We start from the raw sequence: 21,724 nt of genomic DNA on the forward strand, positions 1-21,724 counted from the left end.
ATTGCAGGCCAAGGGTATGCAAACAACAAAATTACAAAATTACCAAAGAGCAGATGGAAATTTTACCAAATATATTGACAAATTTTTTTTTAAAAAAAGGAAGTGTGACCTCCATAAAACAGAATCAAAAAACACAAATAAAATAACTGAATGTGCTATAAATATTTAACAAAAGAGATGAAACAAAGTCAACACAAGAGAAAGAAAAATTAAAATAATTATGATAATCAAGACCAGTAGTTACAGCTTAAAGGAGAGTAAAATCATGAAAACAGCAAGAAACATGGAGTTGAGGAATGAGAAAATCAAGAAAAATGAAATGAAAATGAACAAGTTTCTTTCCAGTCAGGGGAAGTGATTGTAGGGAAGGCAAAACAAATTTTTCTCTTCACATTCTGAATTATTAGTTGGAACAGGCCCCTGTAACAAAAGATAAATTAGCAAGAGAAAAACAAATAGAAGTTTGTTAACATGGATATTGCATGTTCTTTCTTCATGGGAAGTACCCAGGAAGTTAGGGGTTCTGAAAGAGGTGGCTGTGACATGGCTTATATGCCATCATCCACAGAAACAAAGAGAGAAGCCTGTGGGGAACACTGCCCGTGCAGAGATGCCAGGAAAAGCTTAGTGTTTGCAGAGTTAAGTCAGTGCCTTCTCTCCTGGTAAGTCCTGGTGATTTGCAGCCATCCTTCTCTCCCTCTTACAGAGAGGGAGCCTACTTACGAACAAAAATTTCCTTCATGGATTTACATTTCCTTGACAAAAGGGTAACTTCTACTCTATTTTCAGAGTTTCTCCTGTGTCAGCAGTTTCTCAAAATAATCAACTCAAAATAGTCCTTATGCCAAAGAGGTATATTTTGGGGTGGCATATTTTGATCTCCTCCATGGTGTTAGTGTAAATGACAGATTAAAGACCTCCAAAAATACTCTCCTTCATAGAAGCAATGAGAATACTGCAAAAATTGTCAGAATAAATCTTCAGAACTTCAGAAATTAATCAAAGTTTTGCAACAATCCAGAATTTAAGAAAAATGATTGAATACTGGTAAGAACATTGAGTTGTGTGGCATATTAATTTCCATTCTCATAGTCCTCTCTTTGGTTCCACAGTGGCCTTGAAAACAGTTTGCCATCATGGTGAAAACTAGGAGCCTGGCTGTCACTGAAGATGACAGAACAGTGTTTGAACTCCTACAAAGCTCAATTTTTCTTTTCTTTTCTTTTCTTTTTTTCTTTTTTCTTTTTCTGTTTTGTGTGTGTTGTGTGTGTGTGTGTGTGTGTGTGTGTGTGTGTGTGTGTGTGTGTGACGGAGTCTTGCTCTGTTGCCCGGGCTGGAGCGCAGTGGTGCGATCTCCGCTCACTGCAAGCTCCGCCTCCAGGGTGCACGCCATTCTCCCGCCTCAGCCTTCCAAGTAGCTGGAACTACAGGCGCCCGCCACCACACCCAGCTACCTTTTTGTATTTTTAGTAGAGACGGGGTTTCACCGTGTTAGCCAGGATGGTCTCGATCTCCTGACCTCGTGATCCACCCGCCTCGGCCTCCCAAAGTGCTGGGATTACAGGCATGAGCCACCGTGCCCAGCCACAAAGCCCAATTTCTTAAAAATTGCCATTATTCGAATTGTTGGGTGGTTTCTCTGGACCATCTGACTCTCAAGGCTATTTTTATTTGATTTGACACAGAGCTTGCCCAGAGGAAGCTCACCCAGTATAACAGTCATTTCTTTGAAGGTTTTTCATTAAAAAAAGAAAAAAAAGTACATGGAGTTGTCTAATATCGTGGTCACCCATAAAACAATGGAGAAACCCTGAAAAGAAAAGCTGGGGAAAAAAGAGGTCAATAGAGGCTCTGGAAAATTTTTATAAGTTTGATATATATAAAATTGGGAATGCTACGTGCATATACAGAGTTTAGACTTTAAAAGACAGTGTTGGGGGTGCAGAAACCGATTCCACAAAATATGATGCTTTGGCATGTTGCATGCTTTGAATATGGAAAGGCCTCAGAAATAAGTCTCAGAAGCTAAGTCTGTCTCTAACCTTTTGCATGCTTCCCTGTGTCTCTGGTCCTCTTTTCCAAAACACCAGGAAGGACTCTCTAGAATCTAAGAAAGCTTCATTCCAAAAGAAATGCAAGTGTCGTAAGACTCCTTCTCTAGGAATCTCATCAAATAACCAAGAAAGACTAACCCCAGAAGACACTGGGAGTCCTCATCATACCCGACAGACTTCATTTATTCTTCTGAGGGAGGTTCTGGGAGATTACCTGGGGAACTTTACCCACATAATAAGCTGGGAGAATTATTTACTGACCATTATCTGCCCTATTCATTCTCCCATTTTCCTCTCCCCTATGGAGAGGCCATTTAACCCTCAATCATCTTGGCTCCTCTTTGACTTCCTGTTTCGCATGACTGCCATGAACACATATGCACATAATAAATTTGTTTTTCTCTTGTTAGCCTGTTTTTTTGTTATGGTGGGTTGGCAGTGACCTTATACGGTGGTCATCACCGCCCTTCTGCACTAGAAGCACTAAGCTTTTTACAGAACCACAGGTATAAATGTTCATTAGGCAATGGTTTCTTAGGTATGACACCGTAAGCACAAGCGACCAAAAAAAAAGGATAAATTGGGCTTTATTGAAATAAAACATTTTATGCTTCAAAGAAGGTTATTAACAAAGTAAAGAGACAACACACCAAATGAGAAAATATATTTGCAAATCAAATCTCTGATAAGGGTTTAGTAACCAGAATACATATAAGATACTTAAAGACAGAAAATAAAAAAAGAAAAACCCAATTATAAAAGAAATAAAGAATCTGAATAGCCATTTCTGCAAAAATAATATACAAATATCTAATAATCATCTTTAAAAGATGCTCTACATCGTTAGTCACTAGGGAAACGTAAATCCAAATTACAATTTGATGCCATCTTACATTCACTAGGATGGCTATAAAGAAATAGATGGACCATAACAAGTGTTGGCAAGGAGGTGGAAAAAGTTGAAAGACTCATACATTTCCTGTGGGATTATAAATGAAGCAGTTCTTTGGAAAACATTCTGTCAGTTTTTAAAAAGTTGAATAGGAGAGTTACTATATGACCCAATAATTTCACTCTGAGCTATATACCCAAGAGAAATGAAAACATATGTTCACACAAATACTTATACATATGTGTTTGAAGCAGTTTTATTCTCAATAGCCAAAAAGCAGAAAAAACTCATGTTTATTAACTGATGAATGAAAAAAATTATAATAAATCAATAAATAGAATAATATTCAGCCATAAAGAGAACTAAATTATTGATACACCTGACAACATGGATGAACCTTTATAAAAATGCAAGTAAAAGAAGCAAGATACAAAAGACCATATAACATAGAATTCAACGTGTATGAAATATGCAGAACAAACAAATACATAGAGACAGAAAATAAATTTGTGGTTGCCAGGGTCTGGGAAGAGAGTGTAATGAAGGGCAAGCTCTTTTTTTTTTTTTTTCTTTTTTCTTTTTTGTTTTTTGAGAAGGAGTCTCACTCTGTCTCCAAGCTGTAGTACAGTGGTGCGATCTCAGCTCACTGCAACCTCTGCCACCCAGGTTCAAGCAATTCTTCTGCCTCAGCCTCCCCAGTAGCTGGGACTACAGGCACTCACCACCATGCCTGGCTAATTTTTGTATTTTTAGTAGAGATGGGGTTTCACCATGTTGGCCAGGATGGTCTCGATCTCTTGACCTCATGATCAGCCCACCTCAGCCTCCCAAAGTGCTGGGATTACAGGCATGAGCTATCATGCCTGGCCTGAAGAGCAAGTTCTAATGGGAATGGGATTTCTTTTGGGGCTAATAAATTGGAATTAATTAGAACTGAATTAGCAGTGATGGTTATACTACTTGTGAATATATCAAAAATAACTGATTTCTTGTATAGTTTAAGAGTCTCTTTTATGGTATACAAATCATATTTCAATTTAATAGGATTATGAAAAATGTAAAAATATGCAGAAAAAAATGGAACTCAACCATATGCATAATCAGTGTGTGCAAGGAAAGAATTAGAACAATGAAACAGAAAAATATCATTTGCATAAGCCAGGAAAGAAAACCTTTCAGACATAAAAATTTTTCAAATCTTTATATGTCAAAGAAACACTGTATATGAGAGAGGGGAAAATGATGAAAGCAAATAATTCTAAGATATTCTAATAAATGTATGGAAAAAATAATAACTTGAACAGTTGTATAAAATATAAAACTCCCTATTAAAAAGCAAGATTCAGCAATTTGTGCATTGTGCGATGCCAGACTACCTTAGGCCCACTAAGTTCTCAGGGAAAGACAGAATGGCCCAAGAATTTCTAGCCAAACAATAATGCTAGCACTAACTCAACATTAAAGAACAAATAGGCATGTGGGTGTCCAGGGAGTGCTGTTTTTGTAAGTGATTCTTTAGGAAACTATTAGAGGATGAATCTCAGTAAATCAATTAGTAAACAAAATTATTGCAACAAAATTTCAGCACTGAGCATTGAGTACATGAATTGACTAAAATTTGAAATAAATATGATAATTTTGTTTACAGAAAAAATGTAAAAAACTGTAAACCCTGATGATATAGAAATAATATAAAATTTCTAATGTTGGAAGGGGATAGGGAAAAATGTGGGAGTTTATGTACATCTCCATCTCTGATTTTCTCAATTTTTAAAAAAAATCTGGTTGACAAATATAATTAGAAGTTGCTAGCTATATGGTGGAGATGTAAGTATATTTCAAGGTGTAAAAGTTTAAAAAGTAAAATAATACAATCAGTTAATATGTTGGTAGAGAATAAAGAAGAAGACATTGTACAAAGGAGAAGTAAAGCTTTTTGCACTGTGTTAATAACCCTGCCTTTTGCTGTAGTAATATCAGTGTGTTCGATTCCAATGTTGATGTGTAATACATAAGCACCATCGTCTTTGTAAAAACCTAAATAATTTGATTTCAGAACAGGGTTTGAGCTAAGGAATGTTTGTAATTCCAGAATTGTATAGTGCAGACAATAAATAGTTATTATCTAAAGAGGCTTAAAGATATTTTTTAAAGTTAATATTATCTTAGATAACCATTAGAGCAAGTAGTAGTATATAACCATTTTTTTGAGAAGGAAATCCAGAAAGCCAGATGTACGTAAAATACATTTGAAAGGTTTAAAAATAAAATTCACAGCAGAACATATGAGAGATGAAATAGTACCAGACATATCTACTATTCATTAAATAAAGATAAATGAACTAACTTTGTATATTAAATGAAAAAAATGGAATTGAAACTAAAATCAAATATAAGGTTGCAGACAAGCAATATTCATGTAAATAAAGTAATTCAAACAGTTTGCACAAAAAACATTCCAGGTAAATGAAAACACAAAAACATGGATATCATAACCTTAATAAGGTAAATTATTGAATTCAGGATTATAAATAAGTAAATAAATACCTGTTACAGAGAATGGCACTTTACAATAATAAACATTATAATCCACAATGCAGATTTAACAGTTATGAGTACTTACGTGACAAGAGTGTAGCATCAATATTCTAAAAGCAATAACTGCATGGAAAATAAGGAAAAACAGAAAATATTAGTTGTAGGAGATTATAATTTGCCTCTCAATTTATGGCAGATAAAACTGATTAAAAATAAAAGCTTATAGAAAACCAAAAATAATTAATAATTGGGTAAATCCAATTCACAGATGTATAGAAAGTAAAATGTAAAGAAGACCCCAGTGACCCACACCATTGTATAATACCATCCTCTTAAGTGTGGAAGACATACGTAATTTGCTTCTAAACAATAAAATAAGACAAAAGTTATGGGCTATCACTCCTGTGGTTATCTTACCTTATATGGCAAAGGTGGAGGTATTCTGTCAATGTAATAAAGGTCCCTAATCAGTTGACTTCAAGTTAATCAAGAGAGTAACTCAGGTGGGTGTGACCTAATTAGGATAACTCATTAAAACAAAGTCTACAGGACAGAGAAGGCAGAAATCAGAGAGAGGCGCTCCTTCTGCAATAGAAAAGCAGACAAGCATGGGAGGAGGTTGCTAAGTCCCCTACTGTGAAGGAGTTTCAGAGGTGAGGGGCATGAATTGGAGGAACTGTTGGATTCCAATTTGGACAGATTCTAGAATCTTTTGTTGGAGGAGGCTCTGTTTAATGTAGGCTGATTTGCAAGTGACAGCATGCATGGGCTTATGTAAAATTTGTAAATGAGGAATATGTTCCCTCTAGAACCCAAATGTCTGAAAGAGGTTGAGGGTGCTGAGAGTTTATTGACCCAGCTGTTTCTTGACAGTGTCAGGGATTGAGCAGCCCTTGGCTTACCAAATAATTTTCGACAAAGTATCCAAGATGGGCTGTCTTGCACTATGTGTGGGGCAATGACCCACCCTTTTTATGAGCTCCTTTGTATTTGTGTGCTCTGAACGAGTGTGTCATATGAATCTCCTTAGAGGGAGATGTTACAATATAGTGTCATACCTGTGCTTCTGGAGAAAGGTAGATGCAAATAGGATTGACCTGCAAAGGCTGTGTGTGGTGGCAAGGCTGCCAGAGTACCCCATGCATTCTGTAGCAAAGGTTATCATGTCCCTTTAGAGGTGAAGGAAAACTGCAGCTGAGAGACTGACAAAAGAGAACTGAGCAGAAGATATTGACCAAATCCAGCATAGCAAAATATTTACCAGCTTCTATATTTCAATAATATTGTGTGTATGGGGATGGTGCTTAGTGCCTGGAACCACAGATTTAAGAGTGCAGGAATCAGGCACCATTTATTCTTTCCAGGATTAAGAGCAGACCAAATTGAGCTATTAAATGGAGAAGCCATAAGAATAATCACCCTTTCATGTGCTACATCTTGTGTCATGGGTTTTAATCCTTGAAGTCCCTGGGAATAAGGGTGTTACTGGGAGTAAGGTCCATAGAGTCCCTTTTTTTTTTTTTTTTTTTTTCATGATAATTTGTAAGTGGCAAAGACTTCATTGAATTTTAATTTATTACCCATTGTATGAGAGCACTCATGCCCACTATGGGATATTTTAAGGAAATGAGTGTTTTGAGCATGGAGAAATTTCAGTACTTAAGGTGAGGCATACCTGTTTGTAATCTCTTCATGTTCAAGAGCTCCCATAAAATTATAGGGGGTACTTGGTTTAAATTTAGTAGGATCACCAGGAATAATCGATTTGGGACCCATTATTAATTAAGGCAATGAAGGTTTGCAGTTGGAATATTATAGCACATTTTAAAGTTAATTCAGAACCTAGCCTAGAGAGGTACAGGAGTCAATAGGAAACCTTTTATCAGAATTTTTGCTGTTTTAGTAGATAAATTTTAATTTTCCAATTGGATCAAACTGTGGATCTCTGTTTCAACTTTTGTTTCTCTTCCTGTACTCAGGATTTTTTTTCTTCTTCCTTCCTTCCCTCCTTTTTTAGACAGTGGGGAGAAATTGTTGTTGTTGTTGTTACTGATGTACTTCAGGGTAGTCCCTCTCTACCCTATCCTATTTCTGAGTTGTTTTCTCCAGAGAGCCTCAAATGAGTGTTTTCAGGGTTAGGGCATTCCCTGTGGCACTGGTTGCTTTATAGGGTTGAAGTCTGACCTTAAGTTGTGTTTGAATTAACCTCTTTGTTGTGTGCAGATGCCATGGCTGTTTCTTTCTGTAGCCCTAAATTGCTGAAAGAGGAAGTGTCTAAAGGTGGAATGGCCACGAAATGACATGTTGGCGACTTTTCCTTTGAAATAGGTATGGCTTCAACACAAAGTTATAAAGATCATGTGGAGGAGCTCTGCACATCCTTCACTCGGTTTCCCTTAATGGTTACATCTTATGTAATTATAGATCAATATCAAAGGAAGGGATCTGATATTGGTGGGATGCATGTTTATAGCTCTGTCATTTACAGCATGTGTATGTAGATTCACTAACCAGCCTTCACCATCAGGAACACAAGACTATTCCATCTCCACAAAGACCTGCCTCCAGCCACCCCCATAGTCACACCCACACCCTTCACCTAGCACCCCAGCCACCAGTGACCACTAATCTGATTCCATCTCTGTAATTTGTCATTTTGAGAATTACATACAAATGGAGCCATACATTATGTAACCTTTTGAAATTGGGTTTTTCACTTGTGATTTCCTGGGCATTTATCCATGTTGTCGTATGTATCAATAGTTCATTCCTTCCTATTGCTGAGTAGCATTCCATCGGACCACATGTCTCCCAGTTTATCTAACCATTCACTCATTGAACGATAGATACATTTCCAACTAGGGCTATTAGGAATAAACCTGCTAAGAGCATCGGTGTATGTGTTTTTGTGTGAACCTGACTTTTCATTTTTCTAGAATAGATGCTCCACTGCAATTGCTGAGTCTTAAGGTAATTGCATGTTTAGTTTTATAGGAAACTGACAAACCATTTTCCAAAGTGTCTGTAAAATTTTACACTCTGACCAGCAATGTACCAGGGACCCAGTTTCTCCATATCCTCCCAGTGACTATATGTTGTATTATGTTGGTGCACAAGTCATTGCTTTTAATGGCAAAAACTGCAATGACTTGTGCACCAACCAAATAATTTTGCAAAGTGTCTAGAATATTCTTTCAAGTATATTGTTAATTTTAAGAATTAACAATTCTTAAAACAATTGTTGCTTCAGAGACTAGGAACTGGATTTGAGGAGTTAAAACAGCAGGAGAGACAAGGTTTTTACACTATTCTCTTTTGTTTCAGTTGAAATGTATACTATATGCACATAGCACTTATTCTACATAAATTATTATTTTACAAAAAGCTGTGACTGCTTTGTAATGTGTGCCACACTTTCGAATTCTTAGAAGCTCCTGACAGGCAAAAACGCTGTTTCATCCCCTGATGCATCCTAGGTGCCTAGAACAGTGTTATACACTTAGTACTGTAGTATACTTGTACACATTTAAGAATAACCAGTCAGTCCTTGCTCATGCATTCCAGTTAAGAGGAAACTTCATTCTACTATCACGTGTTGTCATTGGTCACCTACAGACACACACACTCTTATCCTTCTCTTCCCTGACCCAATGAAGGGACCTTCTAATTCCTCACAAGCAGTCAGGGGGCTCCAGGCCAACACAGAATCTTTTCTTTTCCTTTTTTTTTTTTTTTTTCCTGAGACACCTAGGCTGGAGTGCAATTACGTGCGATCTCAACTTACTGCAGCCTCCGCCTCCGGGTTCAGGCGATTCTCCTGCATCAGCCTCCTGAGTAACTGGTATTACAGGTGCCTGCCACCAAACCCGGCTAATATTTGTATTTTTAGTAGAGAAGGGGTTTCACAATATTGGCCAGGCTGGTCTTGAACTCCTGACCTCAAGTGATCCACCCACTTCAGCCTCCCAAAGTGCTACGATTACAGACGTGAGCCACTACACCTGGCCCAGCACAGAATCTTCAATTGACTAACAAAAACAGGACCTCTCATGTGTAGAATGCTTAGTATGAAAGAATCACTTTGAAATTCTACAAACATTTTTGTTTTCAATAATTTAAAAACTTTTATTAAGAGTAAGACTGAACAGAGCTTGTGATTATAATATAGTGTGGACTCGAGTACACTGCAACAATTGGTCATTGAAATAACAAAGTAAATAATGGTGATTGTTATTAATTTGAAAGCTTTGTGTGAACACTTTCCAAAATAAAAAGCAAATGCTTTACAGATCACTTCCCAAAACTGTTGCTAAAGCTGATTCCATTTTTAGAAGCCTTTAGATGAGTGTAGTGTGTGTGATTTAGACATTTTACTATCTGGAGGAATGCAAAACAATCCAAATTCTTTATAAAAAGATTGTTTGTTCTTAAAATATAAAATGTATTAGGATGATATGTGCAATAATAAAGATCACAAGCATATAAGCTTTTCCTTATTCATTCTTTAAAGCTATTTTAAATATTTCTGCTGTTGCATTTTCTTAAAGTTTAAAGCCACAGCAGCAATTGTTAACTTCAGCGTACTAGTTGTTCTTCCCTTCTACCTATCTATAATCCTCAAACTTCTTTAGCAGGCATTTAGTAGACTTTCACCACCACCCCCCGCCCCCTTCCCCCAGCTCTTTCTTTACAGGAGAACAAGTGAGATTACCTGCCTTCCCTGGACTCCCAGGTGGAATGTTCTCTGTTCTGACACTCCTGTGAAATGAGAGTACGATGAGACTGAAATCCAGCTGAGAATCTGGCACATGGGAGATAGGCAAGAAATCATCACTGCACAAATAAAACAGACAGCCCCCTGGGACATCAGCACACATCTCCTTTCTCCAATCATGTAATGCTTTCCTTTCCTCCTTTCGTCCCTTCCTTCTTTCTCTCTCTTTCTTTCTTTCTTTCTTTCTTTCTTTCTTTCTTTCTTTCTTTCTTTCTTTCTTTCTTTCTTTCTTTCTTTCTTTCTTTCTTTCTTTTTCTTCTTTCTTTCTTTCTTTCTTCTCTTTCTTTCTCCCTCCCCTCCCTTTCCCTTCCCTCTTCCCTTTCCCTTTCCCCTCCCCTTCCCTTTTCCTCCCCCCTCTACCCTCCCCTTCCCTCCCCTTCCCTCCCCTCCCTTTCCCTCCCCTTCCCTCCCCTCCCCTTCCCTCCCCTTCTCTCCCCTTCCCTCCCCTTTCCTTCCCTTCCTTCTTTTGAGATAGGGTCTTGCTTTGTCACTCAGGCTGGACTAGAGTGCAGTGGCGTTATCAAGCTCACTGCAGCCTCTACACCTGGCCTCACCCACCCAAGTAGTTGGGACCACAGGTGCCACCAAACCTGGTTAATTTCTTTTTTGTATTTTTTACAGGGATGACATTTCTCTGTATTGCCCAGGCTGGTCTCATCTCAAACTGCTCAGCTACAGTGATCCTCCCATCTCCACCTCCCAGCATACTGGGATTACAAGTGTGAGACACATGATGGCCCATATTAGTCTATTTTTCAATGTGTTTCTTAGGCCATCTGTATTCATCTTCAAAGCCATGGTGCCACTGCAGAATGACAGAAGAAAATATACGTTATTATCAGGTAAGCATAAACACGATATACATTTTTTATGAATGGAGATAAATTGAAAAAATATCATTTTTAAGATTGCATTTATCTCTAATGAAAGTCATGAATGAATTACGACCTAAAAAAACAAAAAAGACATTTTAATTTAAAATTAGTAGCTGTATGTAATTATTAACATTTAAGGATGTGAAAGAAAACTACCTACAAAACTTGACAATCTTTCTGAACTCCAACTTTTCCTACAATGTTTGAACTTGATTACTTATGTATATTTAACTTCTAACCCTTCTGTTAGGCAGGAATCTAGACCCAACATGGCGGCATTACCCGGCGTAGCAGGCCTTTTGTTAAAGACTCCCTTCACCCTTGTACACACCAGCAGACTTACATACATCAGAGGTTCCGGCTGGGCAACCACACTCCCCCATGACCTGCAGCTCACCTGCATTCCACAAGTTCGTAAACAGCAGTTTCGGTTAACAGTTTCCAAAGACCCCTTCCTCATGACCCTTACTCAACTCCTGCCCTAGTAGTTTCAAGACCCTCCAGACCCTGTTTGCACAACCAGCTTCCCTACCTCTCGGGCTATAAAAAGCCCCTACCCTCCTCCCTCAGCGCAACTTCCTTGGCTGGCACCCTTGGACCAAGGAACCTCACCCACGAGTCCTAATAAAGGCTATTCTCACTGCCATTTGCCTTGTGTCTTCGTTCCTGGTTCAGCTCCAGCCTCAGTTTACCTTTACATCTTCCTGATTTGAAATAACCTCACTATTTTACATGATTTTGTTTCCAGAATCACTCACTTGCTCTCCCAGGTCATTGTGCTTTTTTCACACCAAAATTACCACCATAGCTTAACAAAAGCAGCTTACTCCCAGACTTTGGGCAGAGGGACAGTGGCAGTTTTGCCCATAGGCAGTGTAAAGAAATGTTACTCTCTGTACCAGAAACAAATCTCCAGAAGCCCTCATTGAACAATGAGATTCCTAGCCCTCAGCTCAGGACTATGGGTGTGGGATTTCTGGAGAGGGAGCCCTGCTATCTGCACTTTCTCAAACTCCCTACATGAGTCTTAGACACATCAGATTATGAGAATTTAAGGACTGCAGATTTGCCAAAATAAATTGCTGCTTGTTTGGACAGCAAACAAGGTGCTTATGGAGTATTTACACTGTTGTAATACACTTCCAGCCTTTCTCTCTGCCTTACCATGTTTTTAACTATTAACATTAGAGAAGTCATTAGTGCTATTTGAAGAAATATGAGGTATGCTTCACCCAAATGCTATAAATAACTAATTAGAATGATTAGCTGGAGAATGATTTGACTCTCTGAAATTTAACATGTTCTAGAATTTTGAAAAAAGAAAACATATGGAATAATGTTTAAAAAATATTTCCAGAAAGAAAATACTTGTTCATTGATTTGGAATTAATTGGTCAGTTACAGATTTGTTAAACTTTTAAATATGTGTGAGAGTAACTAATTCACCTCCACAGAACCCCAGTTGCTTATTCCTACACTGCTCCTTTAAATGAGGCCTACCTCGCTTTCAATTCAAAACCTTTACTCCTGTGGAGTCCAGAACTCAGGACCAATTGAGGTCTTATATTCACCATCAAACACATTCAAATATGCTCCTAACTCAGGGACTGTCATGAACACCAGTCAAACATATCAAGGTAAAAGGATGTCTTTTGCACAATAGAGAGAAAACAATACAGTCTCCTTCCAGAATATTAAGCTGTATCAGCAGTAACAGAAAATAAGCGGATATGTGAAATCCATCTAGTATAAAAAAGAGCAAAGTAAAATGATGAGTTTACGAGTTTTATCTGTCTTCCCTTTTCATGGTGAAATTTAGCTTGAAATCCGAAAATAAGCAGCTCTCTAAATATGCTTCTTAAGATTGCACAAATATTTTCAAAGGTAGTTCATTTGAAAATAAAATGTTAGTCGTTCTTCCTTGAAAAAGAATTGTAAAACACTAAGCTTTGTAGTGTATTGACATACAAATCATAGTCCCAGTAACTTCATTCACTAATTCAAAAACCTCTGCTAAGCAAGAGAAAAGGATAAAATACTCATTAAGCTTAAATTTCAGTTGGCTGTTAATCAAATAATTACTAAAGTGCAAAGGATTTAATATATTTGGGGTTTACAATTTGGAGGCAAACAAACTCCAGTACACCTAACTAAAAATAATGAAGCAAACCTTGTATGGTCTAACCCTCTTAGTCAGATAAAACTATAACAGAAATATGGTTTTTTCTGAATAAATGAAATAAATATTTGGTTATAATGAATTTAATTAAAAGGTATTTAAAAGTTGAATAAAAGTTGTTTGAAGATATATTAGAAACACATCATAAGCTTTTTTCTTAACCTTTTGAGAACCAAGTGATTTGACTATAATGGAGAAAACTTTTCAGACCCCAGAACTGAAATACATTCTTTCTTCATGATTGTGTAAGGAAGGTGATAGTGTAGCTCTCCCTTTTTTCTTGTCCTTTGATATAAAATTTTTCTAGAAATATAGTTTGTCAAAAAGAAACTAGAGACAAACCTTTCATAGCAATGCACTTACCCACTTGGTGTGATGGGTAGAAAGGAAATGATAGGGTAGAACTTACCTTGTTAGTTTAGAGAATTATTTCAAGGCCTGGAGACACCTGAGGGCATGCCCCACTGGACTTGGGTTACTTTGTATGCATGCTACTGTGCAGTGTTATTGGGGACAATATATAGATCACCCTGAGGGACTTGAAGAAGAAAGGGCATAGTCCCCACACCCTGCCATTTCTCAGTGTGGGTGTAGTTGGGAAAAAAAGCTGTTCACAATTTGACCTCCACATGGAAAATGCAAAATTCTTCCAAAGCCATTGCCTCTTCACTGCAGTGTAACAAGAGGCTATATACACAATGCAGAGCACAGCAAGCCCCACTGGCTATTTTCTCTGCCCAGAGTACTTCTCACAAAACTAGTCACTTCTCCTCCTTCAGGACTCCACCCCAAAGCCAACTTCTCACTGAGTCCTTTCCTAACTTCACCAATCCAAGTTGCCCTCCCTCTACTTCCACCCTATCTCATCACTCTCCCACAAAACACTTCATTTCCTTTACAGCACGTATCACTATTAGAAAACATTTTCTTCATTTCTTTACTGATTTAGTGCTTCCTTCTTCCCACTGAAAAGTAATGCTTCTTGAGGTTGTGACCAGTCCTGGCTAAAGAACCATTGCCATTCCTTTGCAAATATTTATTGAATGTCAGAGGCTGGGTACACAATGTTCAGCAAAGCAGGCATGACCCTTGATCTTACTTTCTTGTAGTTTATAGTGTAATGGATGAAACCTATATTAACCAAATAACTACATAAGCAATTGTAAAATTATATCTGTGATTAGTGCTGGAAAGGAGAGAGATATGCACTAACTGAGTGGATAATGGAAAATCTACTTGAGTCAGGGAGGTCGGAGAAGGTTTCTCGGTGGAAGTGACTTTAGAGCTAAGGTTTCAAAGATAAGTAGACATTAAGTGAGGAGATTCTAAGCTGAGGGAAATGGAAAGACCCTGTGGCAACAGGGAAAATGATGTACATAAGTGACTGCGGGAAGGCAGATGCAGCTGGAACACAGGAAGCTGTGGAGAGCAGGCTGCAGGGATGGATCATAGGAGTCACCAGGAGCTAGACCAGAGCCGGGATTGGTGAGCTGTGACTACCTCTCATTTATTAGGAGTGATTGAGTCTTCTGTGTGTGCAAATGTGGGAGTGTGTGTGTGTGTGAGTGAATGTTCAAAGGGGAGCATAATCGGGTTGTACATTCTAAAGATGGTTATGGTTATTCTGTAGAGGACAGTTGACTAGAGAGAGATAAAAATAGTGTAAGTGGACCACTTAGGAGGTCATGGCAGTACCCCAGGGACAAATGATTGACATTTGAATTTAGGTGGTGCACTTGGGAAAGAAAGTAAGTAGGTAGACCCCAGAAACATTAAAGATACAAAATTGAAAAGACTTGATGTTGGATTGGATAGGAAAGAAAATAAGCCAACTTGCTACTTACTTGAGTTGATTAATGCTGCCATCATTATCTGAAAGCGAAGATACTGCAAGGAGATATGGTGGGGTATAGAGATCATGAACTTGGCTTTGACATGTTAGGTTAGAAGACTTTATAGGGAGCTTGAATAAATTATGACTTGCTACACTTCTTGAATTTCTATGAGTTAGAGTTTTAGCCCTATTCAATTCAACCTGGCCAATTACTATCACTCTCTAAAATAATTTTGTTTATCATCCTTCTTTAATACCCAAATGGAAGCATGCAGTTTTGTTTTCCACAACTTTAAATTCTACATATTGTGAGAAGCCCCAAGAAGGCCTAAACACCAACTCAATAATTTTTACTGTTGTGAGAATTGAGGGATGGGATGTTGGTGGTTTCATCTGTAAAGAAATAAAATCAGAAACTTGAAACCTGAGATCAAAACCATATATCCAAAAAAAAAAAAAAAAAAAAAATAGCGGAATACCAACACACAGTTTTATAGAACCTGAGCCTAAATTGTCAAAATCATACTGCATTTAATACAGACATCCAAGTCCAGTCAAATAACATTTCATAATATCAGATTAGAATGTTCACAGCGCATCGCAAGTCATTTGGATTGATGTCACCTCCCCAACACACTTGGCCTTCACTGTTGATTGTCTACCCAACAAGCAACAGAGCCAGGTAGGAGATATTTTATCTAAAATAATGCACAGTTATGCTGAGATCTATTTGTGACATACTTTTTAAAGGCAGTGCAAAAATGTCTGCTGATACGTTGAGAAAGATTATCTAGAATTAACCAGAAGATATTTTGTTCCTTTTATATGTTTCTATTATTTTAATTCTGTAGAAACTCTGGGATAGTATGCAGAAATTCTTTCCATTTTTAAATCATTTTGTGAGTTCAATTTAATGTTACTTTCTGGAAAGATATCTTCTATTTTTTTAAATGTATCTATCTATCTGTCTATCTCATCTATCTACCTTCACATATGTGTGTGTAACTACTCTAAAATATTTAATTACTGTATATGTTCATAGTTTTGTTTGACTTAAAATTTTATGTAAAATTCCATTACTCTAAATAGTAATAATTTTCAGAAAGAGCAACACGAGTCTAAACTAATATAAAAACTGTAATTTTTACAAATATATAAGCCCTCCCAAATAAGGTAATTTAACAAATGGTATTTTTCTGAGTAAACAAAGTAAATGCCAACTTGCTAACCTACTTTGCAAACTTCATCAAGTAACCTAAACAAGCAATCTGTTCATTCATATATCAAATAGTTAAGAAAAAAAAGAATTTGCTGATGATATTAAAGTAGAAACAGAACCTTTCCAGAGTTTGCCATTATATTTTCTCTCACTTAAAAAAAATCCGTTTTTAATTACTATGATTTAATTTGAACCAAAATCAAGTGAATATATATACTCCTACAATTTAATCCACTTCTAGAAATAGAGAAAATGTGTTTATGCAGGCAGCCACCAGGAAAGCCATCACATGTAGACAGTGATGTGGATCAAAGGGATGTTTGAGTCCTTTCATTAACAGCTATGTGATAAAGGGACACAAGCTTGAAGAAATGCCTTTCCCATTCGGAACAGGTAAATGATCTGTCTGCAATGTCTGTCACTGCCAATGGCCAGCCTGGATGCTCTGTCATGGTTATGTAGTTGGGTAGGAAGACCATCCTGCTAAGGGTTATGTGTACTCCACTGGATGTTTATGTCAGCATTGGCCCCATGACTGCAGTGATGTCTACCGCTAAGTGAGTGAGCATCCCTGATATCTAAGCCTTACATCTCACACTGAAAACTACTTGCAAGCAATATACAGAAACTTATCAATTGAAACTTATTAAGTATTATTTACCCAATATTCAGAGAACAGAGAGCTATTCTACTCAATGTAGGGAATACACTTATTCAGAAAATTTCAGTGTTCCTTTTTATATTAACATTTATTGTTTTCTAATTATACACAATACTTGGCATATTAGAAAAATTTACAGATACGGAAAAATATATTAAAAAGAGAATGAAAAAAACCCATAATCTCATCTCCAGAAATGGCCCTGTCAGCATTTTGGTATAGTTCCTTCCTGTCTATCTTTATGCATATGTAACTTTTTAATACAACTAAAATTGTACTATATATGGCATATTAGGCCAGTTTTTAATACAATAATATAATTTTCCATGTTATTAAATGTTATTTAAAATAAAGAATTTTAAAGTCTCTACAATGACCAATTGGTTAGCTGTATGGTAATCTATTTAGCAGGTAATGTACTTAACGATACATATGCTATTTCCAACCTTCATTATTTTAAAAAAATTGAATTTTTATAATTCTTTTCTAAACTTCTGAATTCAATGCCCTTTAAACCATTATGTGAAACACTGACACATCAGTTTTAAAGCATAATAAATAAATCGCTCAACAGACATAAAAATAATCTAACTTAAGATTTTTAATAAAAATGATATAAGTAATGAAAGAGCTACTTTATGTAAATCACAACATTTGAAGGCATATTACTTCAAAGGGGTGTCTTGTTTCTAAAGGCACAATTTTCAAAGATGCACCAGGTAGCAAGTGCCACTTGCGGTGATAGTCTTTGTGTTGAGAAAAATGCCTAAACTTTTGCTATATCAGTGACTGCTGTGATCTTGTCTCATAAGTGAGATCTCAGGCACATTTTTGTCTTCTTACAAGGAGAAGAGTCCTGGAGTAGCTGGGGTGCTGACGGGGAGCCGTTCACGTATGGGCCACTGCAGCAGGCAGAGGATCTTGATTGTCAGAATCAACTGTTCATGCTACATAAGGCAGGCAACCGTTACCAACATGTTCATTGAATGGCAGTGCAAAGATGATCAACTACAAAGTGCTCATCTGTAATTTGGGTTGACTTTATAGTAGTCTGAGAGGTTGGGATAAATAAACGAAACATTCTCCAGATAATTCACATGAATAAACTTGATAAAGAGTGTCGAGAAAACATCTTTCCAACAATTAGTCTTGCATTGGCTTTTTAAAATATTTTAAATAATGATTCTATTTTTAAATAATGACTCTAAATTTGTCTTAGCTGGAAAATCCATCAAAATCACTGTATTTCAACATTGGCATCTATGAATCCCTTTATTATAGATTCTTTCTATTCCATTTAGTTACTAGGTATTCAGATGTCTAAAATCCAAAATAAGTAGTTTAAATATATTAAATAACAACTGTGCTAGTCAGTGTGTTTGAGTTCAAAATGTCTGAAAACAACAACTGCACACAAACCCCCAATTCAACCTGCCTAGTAATTTGCACCACACAGAAGCTAATCAAAATCAGCAGTGTCATTCTAAGGTTATCTAAGACGACAACTAGACAATGGCTATTCTTTTCCTGAAGGTATGGGCAAAACAAATTTAGACCCTTTCCTCTGATTCTCAGTCCATCGCCCGCCAAACAATGACACAGTTTGGCATATGACTTCACCACTCTTGAGTGACTGAACTGGAAAGGGCGCTATGGTCTTCCTGACAGCGACCTTCAAGGAGGGAGCTGTGTTAGTGCCACCCTCATCCTTCAGGTACACTTCATAGACAAGGCTTACTGCTCTCAAGAGACAATTGTGTACCCTAAGTGAGTAGCATAACACATACCATGTGCATTATTTCATTCACTAAGTAAGAACTGCCCTTACCAGAGGAGGCTAAAACTCACCCATTAGCAGACAGATCTTTTGTTCTCACATTTGAAAGCACAGGTTCAGAATGGAAAAAGAATTTAAACCACCAGGTGGATTCTGCCACTTCAGGCAACCCTATCAAATAAAATTTGTATTACTCCTTATCAAACAAATTTGAGATTAAAAATAAAAAGAAATAATACGGATGGCACTGAAAGAAATAACTAAGTACCTTGCTGTGATTTGTCATCATCTATGAAGTTAATGGAATCAGAGCCAGTTAAAGAACTAACTGAAGAAACACTGGACTCTGTGGGAAACAAATGATATTAAACAAATAAATAACTGGCAACCAGACAAGCACATTCGCATCATTTAAATACAAACTGTCAAGTAGCATGGTTTGAAATCATTTATTCCTAGCTTGTGAATTTGTGAATTGAAAAACTGATCAAATTACCAATCAATAGAAAGCTGCTATATTAAGAAATACTATGTTCTACTGATAAGATATAGTCATTTCCAAGGCAGGCAACTCACCCTCTCCTTGGATATGAATGTTGAATTTAAAATGTATTATAAATGTTTTCAGATTCAAAGACTAAGAAAGAACAAGACCAAGAATAAATATTGTCGTACTACATTAGAAATATTACATACATATATATTTAAAGTTCTACAAAAGTCATCAAATCTAGGAATTAAGGAATTATTTTGAAAGAACAAACGTTTTGTCTTATTAAACTTGTATTTAAAACCTATGTCTCTTATAAGATCAGAATATAAAAGTAACTCCTGTGGATAAATAACACCAAGTAAATGAGCATAAACTTTTGTAAAATAAATAAATCAGTGGTTGTCTCTAAAACTTATACTATGAGCAAGCCTTGAAAGAAGAGTTTTCTATGCGTTGTTGCCATAGGTACTTTTAATAACTACTAATTTGGTTCTAAAATGCTTATTTTATTTTATGAAATTTCTCAATCTTCTCTAAGAAGCTACAATTTTCTATTTGGCTATGAATATGAACAGATGGATAGATTAATAAAAATAAAACTGGCCAGATAGAAATTGGCCTATTATCCATAGCAGAAGATGGAAATTAGAAAGTTTTTGAAGCAAAATCATGCTATCCTTTCTTTTCTAAGGGGTTGAATAATACTTTATGTATGTAAAATTATCCGTTTTTAGTGGATCTTACAGAATGCAAGGTACATAAAATTAAAACATTGTAATGAAACATAAGCTGGTGTTCACTGATTTTTAAGTGTCAATGGCTTCATCAATACAACGTAGCTAGAACAAAGAAGTGGCTGTTAGCACTGGGTCAGAGAGGTCCCTGAGGCCTCCTGTTTCCTTCATTGTCACCAAGAATTAGTTTTCTCCCTTAAGTTCTGAAGGTAACATGATACCTATGTTAACAATATCCCACAAGCATCACCTCAAATCATATTACCTAGGGATGTCTCTAGGATGGTGCAACTTACTTCGATAATACTGATTTCTGGCTAGAAGGCAACCGATGGAAGGTACCGATGCCATGGCTTTACCCGTGAGAAAGCACCCAAGAAGCTGTGAGCATCAATCTGAGAAACAGCAGCAGAGAAAAGAGGCATTGATATGAATAAGAGGGAGTTTTCTTTTCTTTTTTTCAACGTGACTGTTACAAAGTATTATCATTTACCATGTAATAAATATCTGATAAAAGGAATTTAAATGTTTACGCAAAAGTTCAACCAAACATATTGCAATAAAAAGATGCAATTAAGTAGTACATTTAGGTCGAAAAGAAAGAAAAACTATACGTCCAACTATACACAATGCACAGAACTTACTCCATCTACAACAGACCTAAAGGTCAGAGAAAAAGTGTTAACTCAGCCAGGAAGTAGTCACTCACCTATTTGTTTTCTCCAATTCGTTCTTTTAAAATAAACGCGGTTCTAAAGTTTCTTCAGAAAATACATGCTTTGAAAGAACCAGTTATTAGAGATTGAAGAGAGGCTGCACCACCCACGCAGGCCCAGAGGCAGGCGCGTGATCGGGGACCCCTGAGCTCACCTTATATTTAGAAGCCCCAGGCTGGCTGGAACCTCAGCTGTGGGTGACTTGGAGTGAGGTGGGCACACAGCCAGTCAGAGGCGGCAAGCAAGCACTCCCTGCACGTCTGCCCTCCAGCCAGCCAAAGGCCCTCAGAACGCGGCAGCCTGCCAAGTTTGGCTGCAGTCAGCAGGGAAGGACTTGGCCAGATGCTCCTTTGGACTCAGCCTGTTTAATATCACAACCGCTGGTGACTACAGAGACGGAGGCGATACGCAAGTGTCTCCTCAGCCTTAGATACAATCACACACTCCACCTGCAACACCACGCTGGGCACGTGTGGGATGCACAAGCAGCCTGCTATCTGGCTGGGGAGACTGAACATACCCTCCCACAGTTACAGCGAGGCAAGGCAGAGTCCCACTGTCAAAGGAGAGCAAGAAAACGCTCTAGGCAACATTGAAGTCGTCCCGGAAGTGGGACAGAGTCAGTAGAACTTGAGGGACAGGTGGACCGTGAGTGAGAAATTCTAGCAGGAATGACAAGAGACAAATGGAAATCATGGGTAATAAAGAGGATATTTATGACATTGTATCAATATCATTTACTGATACAAAAGCTAAGTTTTATTCTGATTTCAGTAACATTTCTCAGATAGATTGCTTTGCCCTTTCTTTTCTTTCTTTTTTTTTTTTTTCCTGAGACGGAGTCTTGTTCTGTTGCCCAGGCTAGAGTGCAGTGGTGCGATCTCGGCTCACTGCCAGCTCTGCCTCCTGGGTTCACACCATTCTCTTGCCTCAGCCTCCCGAGTAGCTGGGACTACAGGCGCCCGCCACCACACCCGG

At 37.4% G+C, this 21,724-nt stretch overlaps 1 protein-coding gene across 1 annotated transcript; it reads right to left on the reverse strand.

The window, feature by feature from the left end:
- Window positions 1-17,105: 17,105 nt before the first annotated feature.
- PPDPFL (pancreatic progenitor cell differentiation and proliferation factor like) lies at window positions 17,106-20,890 on the reverse strand. Its single transcript, XM_050800267.1, has 5 exons — window positions 20,740-20,890; window positions 20,327-20,425; window positions 19,072-19,149; window positions 18,875-18,974; window positions 17,106-17,973 (listed from the first exon to the last, which is right to left on the reverse strand). Exons 2-5 carry the CDS (start codon window positions 20,379-20,381, stop codon window positions 17,961-17,963), a joined length of 246 nt encoding a protein of 81 aa, XP_050656224.1. The 5' UTR covers window positions 20,382-20,425; window positions 20,740-20,890; the 3' UTR covers window positions 17,106-17,960.
- Window positions 20,891-21,724: the final 834 nt, after the last annotated feature.

The sequence above is a fragment of the Macaca thibetana genome, chromosome 8 (genome assembly GCF_024542745.1).
Source record: "Macaca thibetana thibetana isolate TM-01 chromosome 8, ASM2454274v1, whole genome shotgun sequence".
NCBI classification, from domain to species: Eukaryota; Metazoa; Chordata; class Mammalia; order Primates; family Cercopithecidae; genus Macaca; species Macaca thibetana.

Coding starts and splice junctions, on each gene's coding strand:
- PPDPFL (XM_050800267.1), bottom strand. CDS start 20,381: ATGGCATCGGTACCTTCCATCGGTTGCCTTCTAGCCAGAAATCAGTAT. Junction 19,150..20,326: donor CAGAAATCAGTATTATCGAA/GTAAGTTGCACC, acceptor TGTTTCCCACAG/AGTCCAGTGTTTCTTCAGTT. Junction 18,975..19,071: donor TGATGACAAATCACAGCAAG/GTACTTAGTTAT, acceptor TTTATTTGATAG/GGTTGCCTGAAGTGGCAGAA.